The sequence below is a fragment of the Sturnus vulgaris genome, chromosome 5, assembly GCF_052056855.1.
Source record: "Sturnus vulgaris isolate bStuVul1 chromosome 5, bStuVul1.hap1, whole genome shotgun sequence".
Lineage (NCBI taxonomy): Eukaryota > Metazoa > Chordata > Aves > Passeriformes > Sturnidae > Sturnus > Sturnus vulgaris.
In genome coordinates this window covers 8,076,576-8,094,734 of record NC_142247.1, presented here as the reverse complement: position 1 = coordinate 8,094,734, position 18,159 = coordinate 8,076,576, and the positions used below count along the sequence as shown (strand labels likewise).

At 39.0% G+C, this 18,159-nt stretch overlaps 1 protein-coding gene across 2 annotated transcripts; it reads left to right on the top strand.

Moving 5' to 3' along the window:
* Positions 1–1,125: 1,125 nt before the first annotated feature.
* TTLL1 (TTL family tubulin polyglutamylase complex subunit L1) lies at positions 1,126–17,692 on the top strand. 2 transcript variants are annotated; one of them, XM_014881167.2, is made up of 10 exons: positions 1,126–1,196; positions 4,410–4,542; positions 5,747–5,955; positions 7,126–7,306; positions 8,347–8,481; positions 8,650–8,758; positions 11,710–11,853; positions 13,593–13,679; positions 14,800–14,963; positions 16,500–17,692. In XM_014881167.2, the coding sequence occupies exons 2-10, from the start codon at positions 4,430–4,432 to the stop codon at positions 16,627–16,629; spliced, it is 1,272 nt and encodes a 423-aa protein (XP_014736653.1). In that variant the 5' UTR covers positions 1,126–1,196; positions 4,410–4,429; the 3' UTR covers positions 16,630–17,692. The 2 variants fall into 2 exon arrangements, with proteins under 2 accessions (XP_014736653.1, XP_088020918.1); XM_088164792.1 differs by lacking the exon at positions 1,126–1,196 and adding an exon at positions 2,908–3,281.
* The last annotated feature ends 467 nt before the right edge of the window (positions 17,693–18,159 follow it).

The window sequence follows — 18,159 nt, the reverse complement described above, 5'->3', positions numbered from 1 at the left end:
GCATCCTTGAAACAGCCTATTACTGTACCATCACCCAGCAAATCATAATGCATATTTATTGTACTCAGATTATTTGGGGAATTAAAACTCTTAGGAATTTGCTGTACTCCAACATACTGCAAACTGCTTGTTTCAGCTGTCATAATGTATCTATTTTTTAATGAATAATTTGTCATACAGAGACAAAGTACGTATTAGATGTAATTTGTCTTACAGTGTCCCTCGGAGACTCTTCACATCTCCGGGGTACACTATGTAGTATCTTTTTATTGTTTTATTGATTGTTTTGCATCAAGCCTATCACAGAATGTCGGTGACCTTAATATGTGGCCGGTGTCTTAATTATCTCTTTATGGAAGGACTTTCCTATGCGTAAATCGGGCTTCTCTGCACAGGAACTAAAACCATAACTTCTTATGTCCTATTTTTCTCACTCAGCTCTCACTGTGAATCACAATTGTTGACCACGTTGTTGTTGTCATCAGCACAGGTTTCCCAGAGAAGCTGTGGCTGCCCCATCCCTGGCAGTGTCCCAGGCCAGGCTGGATGGGGCTCTGAGCAACCTGGGATAGTGGAAGGTGTCCCTGCCCCTGCAGGGAGTGGAATGGGATGGGCTTTAAGGTCTCTTCCAACCCAAACCAGTCTGGGGTTCCGTGATGAAATTTTTGGGTGAAAAGTTGCCTGCTTCCTCTGAACAGTATCCATACAAAAGGAGCTATTCCTGTAGCTGATGAACATTTTAGCACCTGATGGGCTCAAACACTGACTTTGGCACTGAGTGTCCCTGGGGGTTTTATATTCTGCTAACATGCAGGAAGGTTTTATCACGCGATGGCCTTTCACAAACGCCCATTTAGTCATGGACTGATGTTTGTTAGCGACTTGTTTCCCGACCAGGGGGCAGGCCCAGGCCGCAGACGCTTCAGACCAAAAACGTCCCCAGACAGCAGGGACGAGGCTGAGGTGGCTGGGCGGGGTTCGGGGCTTTCCCGTCGGGCTTGCAGCAGGTTCCTGTCCCTCGGGGGAGCGCCAGCCCCGGCACCGCCATGGTCTCCATCCCGCCCCTCACACAACATGGCCGGCGGCGGCCCCGGCAGCCCCGCCCCGGGGCGGCGGCCGGAACGGGCGGGGCCATGGCGGCGTCCGGCGGGGACGGCCGGGGCTGAGGGGAGCGGCGGCCGCGCTGCCGCCGGCAGGTGAGCGCGGGCTGTGGGGCGGGTCGTGGGTGTCCGTCCCCTCCCCGACATCTCCTCCACACACCCACAGTCCCAATCCCGTTCCCTTCCTCCACAGCCCCATAGCTGTCCCACATACACCCCCTCATACACAGCCCACACACCCCCACTCCTTCCCTGTGCACAGACACCACACACATACACCACACACATACATCACACACATACATCACGCACATACATCACGCACATACATCACACACATACATCACGCACATACATCACGCACATACATCACACACATACATCACGCACATACATCACGCACATACATCACACACATATATCCCCACGGACACATCCCTGCACAGAAACACCTCCCACGCACATCCCCCCCCACACACACCCCACACATACACATCCCACACACAGAAATACACACCCCTCCATAGCACCTCTCCCCCCCACACACACAGCCGTGTGTCTCTTTCACTCTTGGGCTCCTTCCCTCCTTCCCTTCCCTAACACTCCGGGAATCTCACAGCAGGCCCTCCTGGCCTCCTCTGGTGGCACAGCCGAACTGGATTTTCCAGTAGTAAACTTAATAATGAAGCACAGTTACATATTGTACTGTTAAAAGAAGATAGAGGTTGCTGGGTCGGGTGCTGGAGGCACAGCCTCACCCTGTTTTGTGGTGTGAAAATTCTACCATCAGCACCATTGTCTTCTTACAGCAGCGGGGATGCCAACCAGGCTGCTTTAGGATCTCAGTTCATCAGTTTGTACCAGGGCAAGGGGTCTCACCTGGGGGTTTGGCTGCTGCCGGGTCTCCTTGCTGCCCGTGGGAGCAGTCTGGGCAGGAAAGTTTTGGAGAAGTGGCAGACCTGCTGTGCCTCTGTCACATACCTGCTGATTCTTGAGTAGGAGCTCTGGCGTTTTATGGAAGATTTGACTTACTACAAATATGCAGGCTATGGCTGTGTTATGCAGCTTTTTTTTGATTTTTTGTGAAGCTAAGGAGTTCAGCTGACCAGAAGTTTGAATGTGTATGGGTTATCTAGAATACCTATTTGCAGGTTAGACGATTCCTCTAGAAAATTACATAGTATTAAAATAATACTAATTTTTGTGCATTCTTGTTTGTGGGTTTCAGCAATCAGTTTATGCAAAACTGGAAAATTTTGTTTACAGGCCACTTAAATATCATCTGAGGTTGATCAAATTCTGCAGAAACCAAGGAGGAATTTTTAGTCTGCAGTTGTATAACTATCCTTTCAATCCTTCTGTAGCAGGAGGGATCTCTGAGACACCAAGTCCCTAAAACAGGAAAAGAACTGCGCTCTTGGAGTTTTTCTTTTGATTGTGGTAGAAACTGTCTCCAGTGTTTAGCTCTGGCTTAATTTTAGCTCACCTTCCTGTGTGTGAATTGATCAAGAAGTCAGAGAAACAGGTATAATGTTAGGTTTGAATTTTGGTGAATCTCTTGGGATAGCTTGGAGATGTGAAGAACGTTGGTTTAAAGCCTTTTAAAAAGTTTACGTTGTGGTTGGTTGATACCATTGTAGCCTTTAATGCATTTCCTTTTGAAGGGACAATCGTATTGCAAGCAGACTAATCCTTGAACTTTTAAAACCACGACAAGGTGATGTGTGATATTAGTGAGTCATTGATGGTGAGTCATCCAAACTTCAACACAAATAAATTAATTATTTCATTTACTTTTGTTCTGGTAATATCTGGAAGGCCCAGAGAAAGACCATGACCTTGTAGAACTAGGGGTTGTATGAAAGCATACACAAGAAGACAGACCCTGAGCCTTTGTATATTCTTTTCTGTCTGAGCTTGATTTCAGATTGCTTTACCAACATGAATAAAAATATGTGTCTTAAACATTCTAAAATTGAAGTGTATTAGTAAACATTTTGACCTTGTAGGATTTGACAGGATAAATAGTCCATGTGGGATTATATGGGTTATACCTCACAGAAAGAAACAATAGGGGCTCGAGCTTGGTGGCAAATGTACATCTCCATATCTAGTCCTGGAAAATGAAGGCTTCCCCTTGAATTCCAGTCCAACATGTTACTTGCAGAAATTGCATTAACAGTAAGTTTAATTATCATTCATTAATTATATTGCTACATTTAGTAAAGGTGATTTTCTGTTTTAATTTACTTTTCAATTGAAAATTGTATGTAGAAGGGGCAGTAGATGGTGTTGCTTGTGGATGTGTGATAACCCAGCTCTTCCCCACTCCTTTGCACAGTGGGTTTTGGCAAAGTAATGTAAGTAATAATAGCAAATGTAGGGAAAATAATAAAAATATAGGGAGAACCACCCCTACCACCACTCCTATATTAGGGATGGGATGGGATGGGATGGGATGGGATGGGATGGGATGGGATGGGATGGGATGGGATGGGATGGGATGGGATGGGATGGGATGCCCAGAGAAGCTGTGCTGTCTGTGTCTTTGGGGCTTTTCAAAATATAAATGGGTAAAGCTTGAGCAAACAGTCCAGACCTCGTAGGTATCCCTGCACTGAGCAGGAGGCTGGACCAAGGCACTTGCTCAGGTCCCTTTGTGCCAGAATGGTCCAGTGATCCCAACAAAAGGCTGACCTGGGAGAGATCTAATGTAGAAAGTGACATCTGGTGTCAGGAGCTGAAATGCAGTTTGTAAGCACTCTCATAACAACCTGACGTTTGGGGAAATCCTCCTGTAAGAGTTTAATGATATCAGTTGCAAGGTCAGTGGCTTTAGTTCCCTCCCCTGAGGTCCTGCAAATCTTGATTGATAGAGCATGTAAAGGATTTCTCTTGGAATCAAGGGTTTTTATTCTATAGGCACCACGTGAACCAGATGAACTTTTCTGCTTCAAAACAAAGCAAAAATATATGTTCATAAGTTAGAAACAATACAGTATCTGTACTGGTTCTTTAAACATTACCCAGTGTAGAATAGGGGGGTTTTGTCAGTAGTATATTTAAGAGAAGGTTGCATGCCTATTTCTAAAAGGTGGGGAGTGTGAAAACTCTTCCTGTAACTAGTGTTCTTGTGTGCAGTTGTCCAGCTGAGTAATGCAGGGTTTCAGTCTGAGCCTGAATGTTATTTTCCTTAGGTTTTAAACCAATATACTTGGGTGAAAGCATTTTCTAGGTGCCACCTTTCTTTTGCTTTTACTTCCCTGTATCCTCCCCTGTTTTAAACTTTAAACTTTTCTGTACAAACAGGTTGCTTCTACTTTAGGATAATGGCAGGAAAAGTGAAGTGGGTAACTGACATAGAAAAATCTGTTTTAATAAACAACTTTGAAAAAAGAGGATGGATTCAGGTGGCAGAAAATGAAGACTGGAATTTTTATTGGTAAGTATGCTACAATTATCAGTTTCTTTTATCAATGTAATGGAGGCTTTCCCTGTTATCTGAGACCAGACTTCTGTAATAAACTGTACTTTCCTTCTCTTCATTATAATTATTTTTGTTCAGGCTAATTATTCAACATTTCAGTACTGTGAGTGAATGAGAAATTAGATCAAGACTGTGGTAAAAGGAGGAGAGTAAATAATATTCTCATTTGGTGTTTGCCTAATGTAAGACCATGAAATGCTGTCCTAGAATGCAGTAATCTATTAACTGGCAGAAACTACTCTTTCAATAAACCAAACAATTTATGATATTCCTTTCAAATACATCAGAATGGCAGTTTGTGCTGCCAAATGTACCCTTTGTGAACCACTTATTTAAATGGACAGGAATCTAAATGGGCAGGAATCTAGTAATCTGGTCATGCTTTTGGAATGCAGTTGGGAGAGTGGGGAGACACTCATGGAAATTGCTGTGTGACTGGTTGTGTTGTTTTGGGTTAGTTTATTTTTCTTCCTGAAATGATAATGTAGCAGATTAGTGGCATTCAGGAAATATTCTTAAATTTTCACATTGAGACATCTAATATGAAAAATTCTTTGCATCTGTGTCCCTACTCTTATCTTCTGTGAAAAACGCAGTTGATAATTGACTTGATGACTCTGTCACTGCAGCACTTTCATCTGGTATGTAACTAAACATCTTGCTTTTAGCAAGATCTTTTAACCAGTTTTCAAGTCTTATGTTTGAATTCCTTTGTAATCCAAGTACAAGGCAATCAGTAGGAGGTTGGATTTGTGGCTTTTTTGAAGAGGAAGGGTGAGCTTCAAGTGTGTGATGTAACAGATTTAGGAAGAGGATTCTGTAGCATTTGGGTGCACTTCAGTCATTTTTGGGCCCTGTTGGGGATTGACCTGACTATCAACAAGCCAGAGTCGAGTAGGACCCATTTGTCATCTTTCTGTCCTCACTTCCTGCACCGATTTCAGTAGTAGCAGAGGGACTGATTAACCTTCAGCAGGATTCCATTTGCTTTGTTAATAGAACTTCAGGTTATGTTGGATTGCCACTGCAGCAAAGTATTAAATACAAAGAGAAACGAGAGAGAGAAAAGATGAAGAAATTGGAAGGAAAAGATCTCTAATTTGTCATCCTGAGGTGTGTTTCTTGAGAGAAATCATTTGGTGTCTGTCTTTGGTTTCAGGATGAGCGTCCAAACAATCAGAAATGTGTTCAGTGTGGAAACCGGTTACCGCCTCTCTGATGACCAAATTGTCAATCATTTCCCAAACCACTATGAGCTGACCAGAAAAGATTTGATGGTAAAGAATATCAAGAGATACAGAAAAGAACTTGAGAAAGAAGGAAGTCCTCTTGCAGAAAAGGATGAAAATGGGAAATACATTTATTTGGGTATGCTGTTCTTATTATCAGCATTCAGCTTTTTTCTTAGGGAGTTAATAACTGGAATCAAAGCAGCTTTTTTGTGCATGAAGCACTGAACCTCTGGAGTGTTATGACATTAAAGTGGCTACCTTGAAGTGCTCTATTCCTCTTTTGGGTTTGATTCATTTGGGGTTTCCTCAAAAATTATTTTGGAGAGGGAAAATTGTGGGTTTAAGATACTTTGGAATTAGGTTAGTGGTGAAACCAAAGGGCTCTGCTACTTCATATGTGAGGGGGTTGCAGTTTCTTTAACTCAAAAGTGAAAAACCATTATGTGAAAATCTTAGAGTGGAGCAAAAACTAAAACTTTGCAGAAAGGCTCTAGACAGAACTGAATGAACAAACACTTCAGAGGGGAAATTTGGGAGAAGTTGGAGAGCTAATAATGACTGCTAGAAAATAAAATAAAAAGCAAACCAGGGAAAAAAATACCCAAGGAACCCAAAACTAACCAAGAATAGATCAGGAATGAGGAAAGCAGAGTTGGTTTGGAAGTCAGAAAGCATTGAAATGAAACAGAGTGGGATATGTGAAGTTGAATTACATCATGGAAAAATGAAATGAAAACACTTCATTCGCGTAAGAAGGCAGTTCTTTAAGGATGGAAGTGAAGATAATTTAATAGCAAAAAGTGAAAATTGTTTTTCTTTAGGTTTTAGTAATCATGGTAAAACTGAGTGTGGGAGCAAAGAAGAATAATAGGAGTTCAGAATAAGATATAATAAGAATAATGGGAGTTACATGTAAATAAAAACTACACAGCCAAAGGAGATTTTTGCCTGCACAAAGCATGATAAAGAATGGTGAAAGTTGATACAGGAAATCGCAACATTTTAATTGTTTAGTTGGAATGGTATCTAATACTCTAATTGCACAGCATATAAATGGGAGAAGAAAATCTATTCACATTAATTACAACCTATTACTATGAAGTTAGCATTCTGCAGCATTTTGCAATTTTTTAAGTAAAAACTAGAATATAAATGAGATAAAAAGCAACATGAGTCTTAACGAAGATGGATCTTGCCAGACGGGAAAACTGAAAATACAGACCTTTTCTTTTTCAGTCCTTATGTGTCAATAGCCTTATCAGATAGAGTGTCTTTAATCGTGCACCCTTTTTCCCCCTTAATTCAGATTTTGTTCCTGTGACTTTTATGCTTCCTGCCGATTATAATCTCTTCGTTGAAGAATTCAGAAAGAATCCCTCCAGCACATGGATTATGAAACCTTGTGGCAAAGCTCAAGGAAAAGGAATATTTCTAATCAATAAACTCTCTCAAATAAAAAAATGGTCTCGAGACAGCAAAACATCTTCGTAAGTTCTTAAAACCTAACCTTTTATTGTACTTTCTGTAATTAGGTGAACTACATCATCATGCTGATTGTCTGATGCATGGGAAAAATATTCCTTTATTATTATTGCTTTGTCATTTTATGGTTAGGTGTACATTTAATATCAGTTGTTATCTGGTTTCCTCATTCAACAGGTTATACAACTTGTTTTGGTATGAGGAGGTACATGGAACTGTTAAATTCTTTATAAAATTGCCTTCAATGTTTTTGAGGAAAAACTTGCACAGAAAGAAATTGTTCTGCTTCTCAGAATTAAATAACAGGAAGCAAGAGAAAAATCTTCCCCTCAGCAATTTCAATAATTGTTTAATATATATTAAATAACTTTTTAAATTAGTACAAAGGAAGAATGCATTTCTATGAAATAAATGTATTTTCCTTTTACAACACAAAATAATACACATCATGTTCATGATCTCATTCCAAATGGATGAAATAGGTTAGCAATTTTATGTTTTTTTCTGACTAGTTTTGATCACATGACTGTTTTTTCCTGTGATCAAGTGACTGACTGAATATCATTTGAGTATTTTTCCCCGTTTGATTTGGAATCTGAAGAGTGTCACAATCTGAAAGTTATATTAACTTTTCACAGTGGTTTGCAATTGCACACCAAGCAGAAATGCAAATATTCCAGTAGTACCAGACTTTGAATAATGAAGGTAGTGCACTACATTCTTTTTGCTTGTCTGGACCTTGCCAAGCTCTAAATTCTCTTCAAGGGAAATGGCTGGATTGTAGAGCTGCATTCTGAATGGCTTGGTCAGCTGCTGTGGGAGTTTAAATGAGTAATTGATTTTGGTCGTCTGAACAGTATTTTCAGCTTTGTTTTTGGTATATAAGTCCTGATGCCAAGTGTGTATTATTAACCACCACAACTTAATATATTGCCTTGGCAAAAGAGGCAAGATTTCAGTCAACTCAAAATTTACAGAAGTAAAAGACTTCAGCGATTTTATTGTTGCAAATACCATATTGTGAGACATGGTTTGTGTTTTTCAGGTTTGTGTCTCAGTCTTCCAAAGAAGCCTATGTAATTTCCCTCTACATCAACAATCCCTTACTAATTGGTGGAAAGAAATTTGATCTTCGTCTCTATGTTTTAGTGTCTACCTACCGTCCACTGAGATGTTACATGTAAGGATGCATGTCTTTGTATTTTGTTTAGAGATAATGTCCAGTGTAGTCAAAAGAATGTTGTGCATGTTGCACAAAGAAGCATAACCTGTAAATGGTATCCTAGGATGCTCACTTCCTTACTTCTTACAGGGATTTAACACATTTTAATCACTTTTTGCGTTTAAGGTACAAGCTTGGATTTTGCCGGTTTTGCACAGTGAAATACACACCAAGTACAAGTGAACTGGATAACATGTTTGTACATCTTACAAACGTTGCCATTCAAAAACATGGGGTAAGTGTGCTGACTTCTTAGATGCTCTTTTGTAGCAAGACTGATTTTCTTAAATTGTCCCAAAAAATTTGGAATCAAAAGGTTTTGTCATACTCTTCATCATCTTGCAATTGAAATACTTCACCTTGCACTCACAAATAATTATATTTTAGAATTTAGAAATTTTAGAAAACTACAAATTAGAAGTCAGGATAATGAGTTGGAACTCTAATAGAGTGTGATATTTTCAGTATTGACTCATAGTAGTTGAGAGCAGAGGTCTCCTTTCATTTAAAAGCCAATATGTTCACTTTGGCATTGAAGAATGAAATTAATGAGCTTGGATCATGTGGATATATACTTTATAATAGTGGCTTAATATCTCCTTCCTCATTCCCTATTCCCTCTCTCTCTCTGGCAGTTAATTCAGTTTTTTCTTTCTAGCACTTATTCATCACAGGACTTTCCAGCTTCTTCCAATGTTCCCCCAAACTCCTGCCCCCTGCCTTCCTTCTGTGGGAAACAAAGGGAATGTGCAGTTGCAGACTTGAGATAAATGAATGCTGCCTGGCCACCTGGTGGCTTCCTCTTGCATGGACAAAGCTGGAGCTCTGTCTGCAGGACAGTTCTGCCCCGTAATTTTCCATTGATATTCATGTGGAAACATGAGAGCTTTCACAGCCCTTCCTTATGTCAAAGTAGGCTGAAATTCAGCAGTGAGGAGGGAAGGTTAGTGGGGCAGGGGTGACATAGAAGCTATCAAGTGTCACTTCCCAAGCCTTGTTCCTTCAGGCAATGACTTGATAATGATTGTCCCTTCGGTGCTTTTAGCGGATGTCTGTGATTTACAAATTTACATGCCTCGGGTACAGTCATTAAAACTCTATTGTTGCACTTCCTAATGCCAGAAGCTCTGTTTGAATGGTATGGAAAATAATATGTATGGACACACACACAGACACATGCTCCTGGTTATATTAATGTAGGTATACATGTGCACTCATACACAAGATACATGCAATGTATCTTAAATTGAAACCTTGCTTAATGTGCCTTCTCTGCTATTGTTCCATAAGATGTGCCCCATAGCAGAGCTGCTTTTGTCTGGATATTACTGTAACAACAATGTGAATGCTAATGTTGGTAGTTCTAAACCAGGGTAAGTGGTCAAATATGCCATTTTTCAGTACTATAGACATTTTATTGCTCAGGTGCTGATTTGTGAAGTGCTTCAAACATGTTTGGGTTTGACAGGGCACACTGAGAATTACCTATGGTGAAAGCAGGTCCCATACAACTTAGAGAAAAAAATCCTGGTGCTGTTGCCATAGCAGTTAAGGTGTGAGGCACATGGTGCATTGCCTGCCTTGTTATTATGCACCTTTCCATCTTCTCTACCACTTAAAGAATGGCCTTCAAGATTTTCCCCAAATAAAAGGAGTGACTGTGGTGGTAAGGTCCCTTAGAATAAAGGACAACAGAAATGGTTATAGAAGTAGCAGCCTAAGAATGTGGAATTATTACTAGAATATTTGAAAAGCTTTTTATAAATTGTAAATCACTGATATCTGTTCAGTCTTGCAGAAGGGCACAAGAGAAGTTTAATGTAAAGCTGTGCTACCCATCCTATTCTGTTTTAAATGTGCCTGTAACTTCGGAGGCATTTAGACTATATAGTCTTCTAAAACTGTACCTAATTTGGGCTGCCAGTAATTGGTAAAAATTGTGGTCAGGTGCTGGAAAATGCACGTGTAATACAAACAGAACAACAATAATTCTTATACATAATTATTGTCACTTCGTTTCAATGTCTTTAATTAAATAACTGTGACTCTGTAAAGCTCTACCCAGGTGCAATCTATTTTGATTTGAGTACTTGTTCTGAAGGGCAAAGAGGGCTGAAACTTTGATCTCTGTTCCCTTGTTGGAATCTGGTCTCAAGACATTTTTTCAATGAAGCAAATCCTGAGAACCATGTTTCAGGTCTTTATTTGTCCAGTCCAGTTTTCAAAATTTACTAAGGGGGGAGCTGTAGGAGAAAGCCTAATAATAAGATAGATGCTTCTCTGACCTTGTCCTAGAGGACAACAGAATTTGTTCTTCTGAGAACCTTTTTCTGCTCTATGCATTCTATGTTTTGTAATTTAGCAGGCATACAATCATTAATTCTCAGAAATGCTCTGAGGAGAACACTTTATAAAGGGACAAAGCATTTGTCCTGAGAATTCCTTGAGGGCTGAACATGTGCCTTTCCATCACTATGAGCAACCCTTGCTTTGCTCTTGTCTTTCCATTTAAAGAGAAATAATGCAGAGCCTTGATAGCCTCTGAAAAGACAACATAAGGGAACCTCCTTTTTCCCCAGTTCAGTTTCAGTAACACTTTGTGGGGTTTTGTACTGAATTACTTGAAAATTTTAACTTTTAAAAACAATTCAGGTGTCATTTCACTATGTTCTTGAATGTAACTGTTATCAGTAGCACCATTAAGAAGATACCAGAGAACAGACAAGTTGTACTTTATATAAATAAACACAGACAAACACTTTCAAGGGCTGCATTTTACAACAGCTACCTACAGTGAAATTCTGCTGTTGCCCATTAAATGTTTTTTCCTTATCCCCAGAGGAGCAAAACATTCAGTTCTTTCCTTTCACATTTTAAAACTTCTATTTCCAAATCATAAGTCATACTTTACTGTAAAACTGTCAAAGTACCCATTGTTTTTTTCTCCAAGAAAGATTTATTACTTGATTTGCAATGTGTGATACAAGCATATTAGAGCTATAATAAAAGCAGTTGTTTATGTAGAGGGCAGTTCAAAGCTGAGGTCTTTATAAACCTGCAAGAGCAATTAGGCAGGTTTGTTTTTACAGCAGTACTTGTAAGTATAAGGGGACTTTTTGTTGGGATGAAAAAAACCTGTTGAACAACTTCAAAATCTTAGACTAAGTGAACTCCTTAACTCTTCAGGATGATTACAACCATATCCATGGAGGCAAGTGGACAGTGAGTAACTTACGCCTGTATCTGGAGAGCACCCGAGGAAAGGAAGTCACCAACAAATTATTTGATGAAATTCACTGGATAATTGTGCAGTCTCTGAAGGCTGTTGCGGTGAGTGCAGCCACCAATTGCATTCCAGCTGCAGGCTTCCCAGAGCCATGGATGTGAGCTTGCCATTCAAACCCCTACATCTATTTTCTGCTCTTTGAGTGATGGTGTTGATGCTGATTTCTGCAGCTCTCTTATCTCTTGATTTCTTGATATCACTTGAGATGAAGGAACTGAATCTTGGTTGGGTGAGTGGGTTGAGCTGTCTGTGGATATTTGGAGGAGTGAATTCCCTCTTTCCTTGAGGGATTTGTGAGCTATTTAATATGACTTGTTACTGCCCTTGTGAACAGTATGAAGTTCTGCCAGAATGTGTGACGTCATTCCAGCAATAACAAATGTGTCAAAGAAAAAAAAAGATCTCTGGAGGACAATTTATCAAAGGAAACCTAAGGCTATTAGTTCGTCAGAGTTGCATAACATACTTTCACCACTTTTATACACAAGCCACAGAGTTAACATTAATTTATTTTAAAAAAAGCAACAGCAGTCTCTGCTTGAGTGACTTTCTAGTGTGTAGGTAATATTCTATGATCACATTACAGGGCAAGTATCACTCTGGGAGACAGTGGGGATAACTGAGGAGCTCATTCTTGCCAAGGACTCTCTCCTGGTCCCAAGTACATTGTCTTGTCATCTCTCCTGGGTTGATCCTGGCACCGTTTAGAGCTGAATCAGCTCACTTGTGCACTGACAATTACTACCTTGCTTTATTGATGGCTTGGTGTTCTGCCAGGGGAATAAGCTGAGTCACGGAAGGAGCAGATGAACACCAAAATCAGCACAAGAAACAGGGACAAGGTCGTGCAGCTAGGATCAGTGGGAGCTGGGGAAGCATGGCTTACCCTGGCTTCTGCTGTGCAATCATATCTGAAGCTACTTGGGAGAAGAAAAGGGATATAATCAAATGTTTGCATAACCTTAGAAGAGGAAAAGTAGTGAGAATGATGTAGAATGAAATTTGTCGTTCCTCTGTCCTTCTGACAATGGCACGTGTAATTAGATTCTTGTTCCTCCTTCCCCCTTTTGGTCCCTGAAGAAATGAAAAGCTTCATTATTAGTCATGGGGAAACATCTTAGAAACCTTCACAAAGTTTTCTCTAAAATATCTAATGAGATTCACATAGAAGAAAGTATTATACCATGCATACTGCAAATGTATAGTAGATGCTGGAAAGCTCCTGGTTCTCTAGAGGATGTGCATCAAAGCACAACTTGATTCTTGGTCTCTCTTGGCGTTGGGGTTATAGTTACATTGAGTAACTATAATTTTAAAATGTATTTTGCAATTGTTTGACCTAAAATCTCTGCATAGTTACAACAGCAGAATAAAAGAAATGTCTTTGAATTGCTTTTCTAAAGTTTAAAGAATTTACAATTATATGAAGCTGTAAATTTTCAAACTTTCTGTTTTCTCCTGATGCAAGCTTTAAATATAGTTATTACTTTTGGAAAGTATGAGAACACTTACTTTCAATATGGAGACATAATGGGAAATTAACATAACTTAATATTTGGCATCAATGCAATCATTAGTACTGAAATATTTACATACAGCCTCAAAAAAGAGGCAATGCTGAACCTACTTGTTAGCAAGCCTATATTTGAGTTACAGCACTGAAAAGTGTTATAAAAGATTCATAATGTCATCACATGTGATTTCTAGCAAAGAAAGTGTGTAATTGGGTTACTTACTGAAGAGTAGAAATTAATACACATTACTGTATTTTCTATTTCCCCAGCCTGTGATGAATAATGATAAACACTGCTTTGAGTGTTATGGATATGACATTATCATTGATGACAGACTTAAACCCTGGCTAATTGAGGTAAAGTCTTATAAAATACAGGAAGAACTGCTTTCTCATTTCACAGAATAAAATTAAGTATATTTCAACGTGGTCTTTACTCTTTTTAAACTATACTTTTTGTTTATCAGGTAAGTGGATTAAGAAAAATATTGGAAAGTGAAATAGGTCATGTGATGACCTAGCATGTGCTTTTCTTTCCTCTTTTTTTGTTGTTTCTATTTGTTTGTGGCTTTCTGTTTTGGTTTCTAAATCCAGTGCATGCATACAACTGCATTTGAGAGGCAGTCTGAATGTTAGCAGCCTTGCTAAAGACTGGATGAGTACCTGGAAAATGGGCATTGACTTGATGGAGCATAATATCAAATATAATTTTTAAATGCTGTCATGCCTTAATAGAGATTGAGAGGAAACAAAACGGGCATACAAAGGATAATTAGGATATTTGGAAAGTTAATTTATTTTTTACATAAATTTCTCTTTGGTGTATTAACTTTAGATCTGTATGTTAATATACATTTTATCCATCTCTCTTCCTTCTCAATCTAATTCAAAGCGAACTTCATTAAAAAAAATTATCTGTTTATTGTTCTGATGCTACTTCTCCAAAATAAATGTAGAACAAAGATTTGTTAAATGAATCAGATTTAATTAGAGCAAGATACAATGTAGTGCTTTGAATAGAGCACTTTTCAGCTCACAGTGTAACAGAGGAGAACTCAGATAAGAACTTAGAGAAAAGTTGTTTACCCAGAAGAGAGCTACAGATTTCTGTGTCTGACAGCGGTTCATGTAAACTGGGCAAATTTTAAGTACTCAGATGTATGGGGTTTGTAACCATGTAAACAGAAAATGAAACAAAAATTCTGTCTTGTCTGATTTACCCTGGTGAATCTCATCTCAACAGAAATCTTCAGGCTGACACTGCAGACACTTAACAGAGTGGTACTTTCCTGTCTAAGTAAAAAGAAAAATGCCCAGTGGGGAATTCCTTCCAGTGCCTGAGGAACTGAAAGATGTGCTTTGAGCCACCATGGCTCAATTTCCCCTATGGCACACACAGACATCACACATGCTGTTTGGAGAACACTCCAAAAAAAACCTCTGATACTGACTGGTTATTTTTTTTCTCCTTTTGTAGGTTAATGCTTCCCCTTCTCTTACTTCCAGCACCGCCAATGATCGCATCTTGAAGTATAATCTTATTAATGATACACTTAACATTGCTGTGCCTAACGGGGAAATTCCTGACTGCAAATGGAATAAATCTCCACCAAAAGAGGTTCTAGGCAATTATGAAGTCTTGTAAGTTTTATCAATGTTTCATATAAAGGCTAATGTTTTTCTGTCACCTCACTTTTTTTATGTGTAATGTGTAGAGCAAAAAGACGCGGTGAACTTCACTCTGATATGAAAAATGGGCACAAAGTACCACTTTGTTTCTTTGGAGCTGCATTGGAGGTGGGGATGCATTAAAGTAGAGTTCTCTTGCCTCGTGTCCAGAGGGAATGTCTGAAAAGCCCCTTCTTACACCTTCTGAGCTTCCAGAAGCTAGAACTGAGGGACAGAAGCAAAGAGAATCTTCTACATGTGCAGAACTTTAATTGTATGGTGGCTGATATATACATGGTACTTAAACACTTAAAAGAGTTGGTTCTGGTTTAAAAGTTATTTGATGCAAATTTTCTCTCAGTTCCTAGAAATAATGCCTATTGAGTCCTGTAATTCATGAATGTAATAATAAATAATAAAATTGCCAGGCATTTTTTTAATTCCTTGATCTGTATTATAAGAAGAGAAATGAAAGAAACGGAGATTTTTATATTGGAGTGTCTGCAAGATTTGTCTAGGATTGATTGGTTTTATGAAGAAGAACACGGATTTGAATACCATATTGCTGACACAGTTTCTCATCTTTTTTGAGAAAATGTGTGGATAGGTTCTCTAGCACTAGTGGTGCAATTGCTCAGTATGTCAGTAATGCACTTTATGTACATAGCTGATCCACTAGTTCATACTCATCTTAAATACTTTTTCCCTATACTAGTGAAAACAGTTAAATATAAGTGGTCTGAATTAGGATTTAAGATTTAATGAATGTTATACACATGGTAGCTATGAATATTTATAAAACAGTATCACTAAGTATATGTTATGATTTTTCTACAAATATTTTTAGTACTATCTTTTGTTAATTACAATTACCTATCTATAACCAAAGTCTGCTTGGAATTTGCTTCACAGCTGAAATGTCAGTATATGCTGAGGTTCTCTGAGGCTATAATGGATTTAGATATTTACAGAACCACTCATCACTGTGGTTAAGTGTTACCAAATACTGAAGTCACCAAATGCATTTTTTTGCATTTTTTTGATCACATGGATGTTTAGTTCACCTCATTCTTTCCCTTCTCTGTCTGTGATGCAATAGGGGAGTTTTAACACTGCAGCTAACAATCCTCTCTTTGAAGCAATAGCTCAGGAGTTGCTTGAACTGGCAGCAGTCTGATGTTCTGCTTTACCACAGGCCTGCAGAAGTACATGGGGAGTTTCACAAGCACGAAATTTCACAAACTCAGGAGTTTAACTAAAGCTGCCAGATGACTTGTTCCTTTCAAACGGGGGCTGAAGATATTTTAGATTATCTGTATTGTAAAATTATAGATTCACAGAATCATAGCTGCATGTCATGCTATGCCTGCATGAAGCTGTGTGTAGAACAGCTTGTATCAAACTCCAGTTCTAGCTAGTAAGCAGAATAGAATGTACAAGTGGAATGTACAGGACCCACTGCTGTTTGTGTAGCAGCACAAGGCACTGAAGGGTTTTTCTCCCCTCCAGATACGACGAAGAGATGGCGCAGAGCGATGGCACCGATCGCGACCTGCGGGGCCGTCCTGGGCAGTCCACGGGGGCCAAAGGAAGCCGGGCAAGAGATTCAGGAAAGCCTGTCCTGACCACCTGGAAGTGATGACAGAAAAAACAGCTGCACTCTTGGTAGGAAGACATCAAGAATAGCTTGAAGTTTTGGAACAGATTCCTGTGTTTTGCTACATTGCATGTAGGAAATACTAACAGAGACAAAACAGCCTTTGAAAAGTGAAACAAACACTCGAAACCCAGGAACTGTACTAGACATATACTGACCTGGTAATTATTACAACAATACATATGGAGTGTGTGTGTATATACGATTATGTTTATATAATTTGTATAAGCTAATGCTCAGTAATGATCAAGAACTTTATTTATAAAGATGGCAACTCAAAATGTGTATTCTGAAAGAAACTCCTTGCTGTTTACGTTAGTATTTATTTCCTCTAGTAGCCTATCCCTTCCTGTCTATAATAAATGAGCTGTGGATTCTATAAAAGGATGATGGTGGTAAGTATTAATATTTTCCCAGTGGTGGTTCAGATTCTTGTAGTAAAAGAAGGGCAGCTAGAAAAAATCAGCAGTACATGTACATGAGGCTATTGCCAGTTAATGCAGCTATTGATTTATAACCAGTATTAACAAATTGAAAAGCAAGTCTTTATATACTGAGGGTTGGGGGTTTTTGTTTCCTTTAAGTATTCTGAGCTGCTAACTCTTTAAAGAAGTTTTATGGGAAGTCTTTAGGAAGTTTTATGGACTGAGGGAGTGTTTCAATGGTATATTGATGGAGTGTTTCACTAGCCATTAATTTTTATTTTGAGATAGTGCGTGCCTGTGGAAGACAGACAGGACAACCAGATACTGTGATAAAATTCATTGCTAGAAGTTGATGATAAATATTTATTTGCACCAGAATCTCCCCTTGTATTTATGCATGTATATAAGTCAAATATCTGTATTTTTGTATATTTTATTTAACAAAAATATTGTTGCACATGGCAAGCTGTTTCTGGTTGCTGTGATAAGAACAGTTGTGATGATTAGCTACCAAAACTAAGATGCAAAACTTAACTACCAAAACTAAGGAGCAAAAGATAAAAATGGGTATTTCAGTCTTCGAACAGCAAAGCATATAAATAAACTAGTGGGGTCTGTGATGGGCTGTTGCTTCCACCTTGACTTTCCACCACATATTGGGTGGTTATTTGTAAATGGTAACATGCATTGGTTGTTTTTATTATCATTCTCCCTCCTTCCTTACTTTGTTTTTTTATTTTTTTTAATTTTTTTTTTTGTAACGTTTAACTTAACTCTCCCAAAAGTTTTTAGTTTCTTGAACACCTAAACCAGATTCCCTGCAACTGCACCACTTCACCTGTTTTGGAAGGTCCTTCTAGAAGAGGGCAGCAAATCATGGTCTCTGGGACAGTTGAATACAGTCTAGCAAGAGCAGCTTGTGTTGGGGAGGGAGGGCAGAGGAGGGCTGGGCTTATACCAATACCCTTACACAGAATCTGGGGTTTATCCTGGCAGTAAAGAATGAAATGTGTAGACTGAGTCATTCCAAGCATAATCTTCATTAATCTTGTATATTCCCCTAAAATAACTGATTCTCTCTCCATCA

Coding starts and splice junctions, on each gene's coding strand:
- TTLL1 (XM_014881167.2), top strand. CDS start 4,430: ATGGCAGGAAAAGTGAAGTGGGTAACTGACATAGAAAAATCTGTTTTA. Junction 11,854..13,592: donor AGTCTCTGAAGGCTGTTGCG/GTGAGTGCAGCC, acceptor CTATTTCCCCAG/CCTGTGATGAATAATGATAA. Junction 14,964..16,499: donor CTAGGCAATTATGAAGTCTT/GTAAGTTTTATC, acceptor TCTCCCCTCCAG/ATACGACGAAGAGATGGCGC.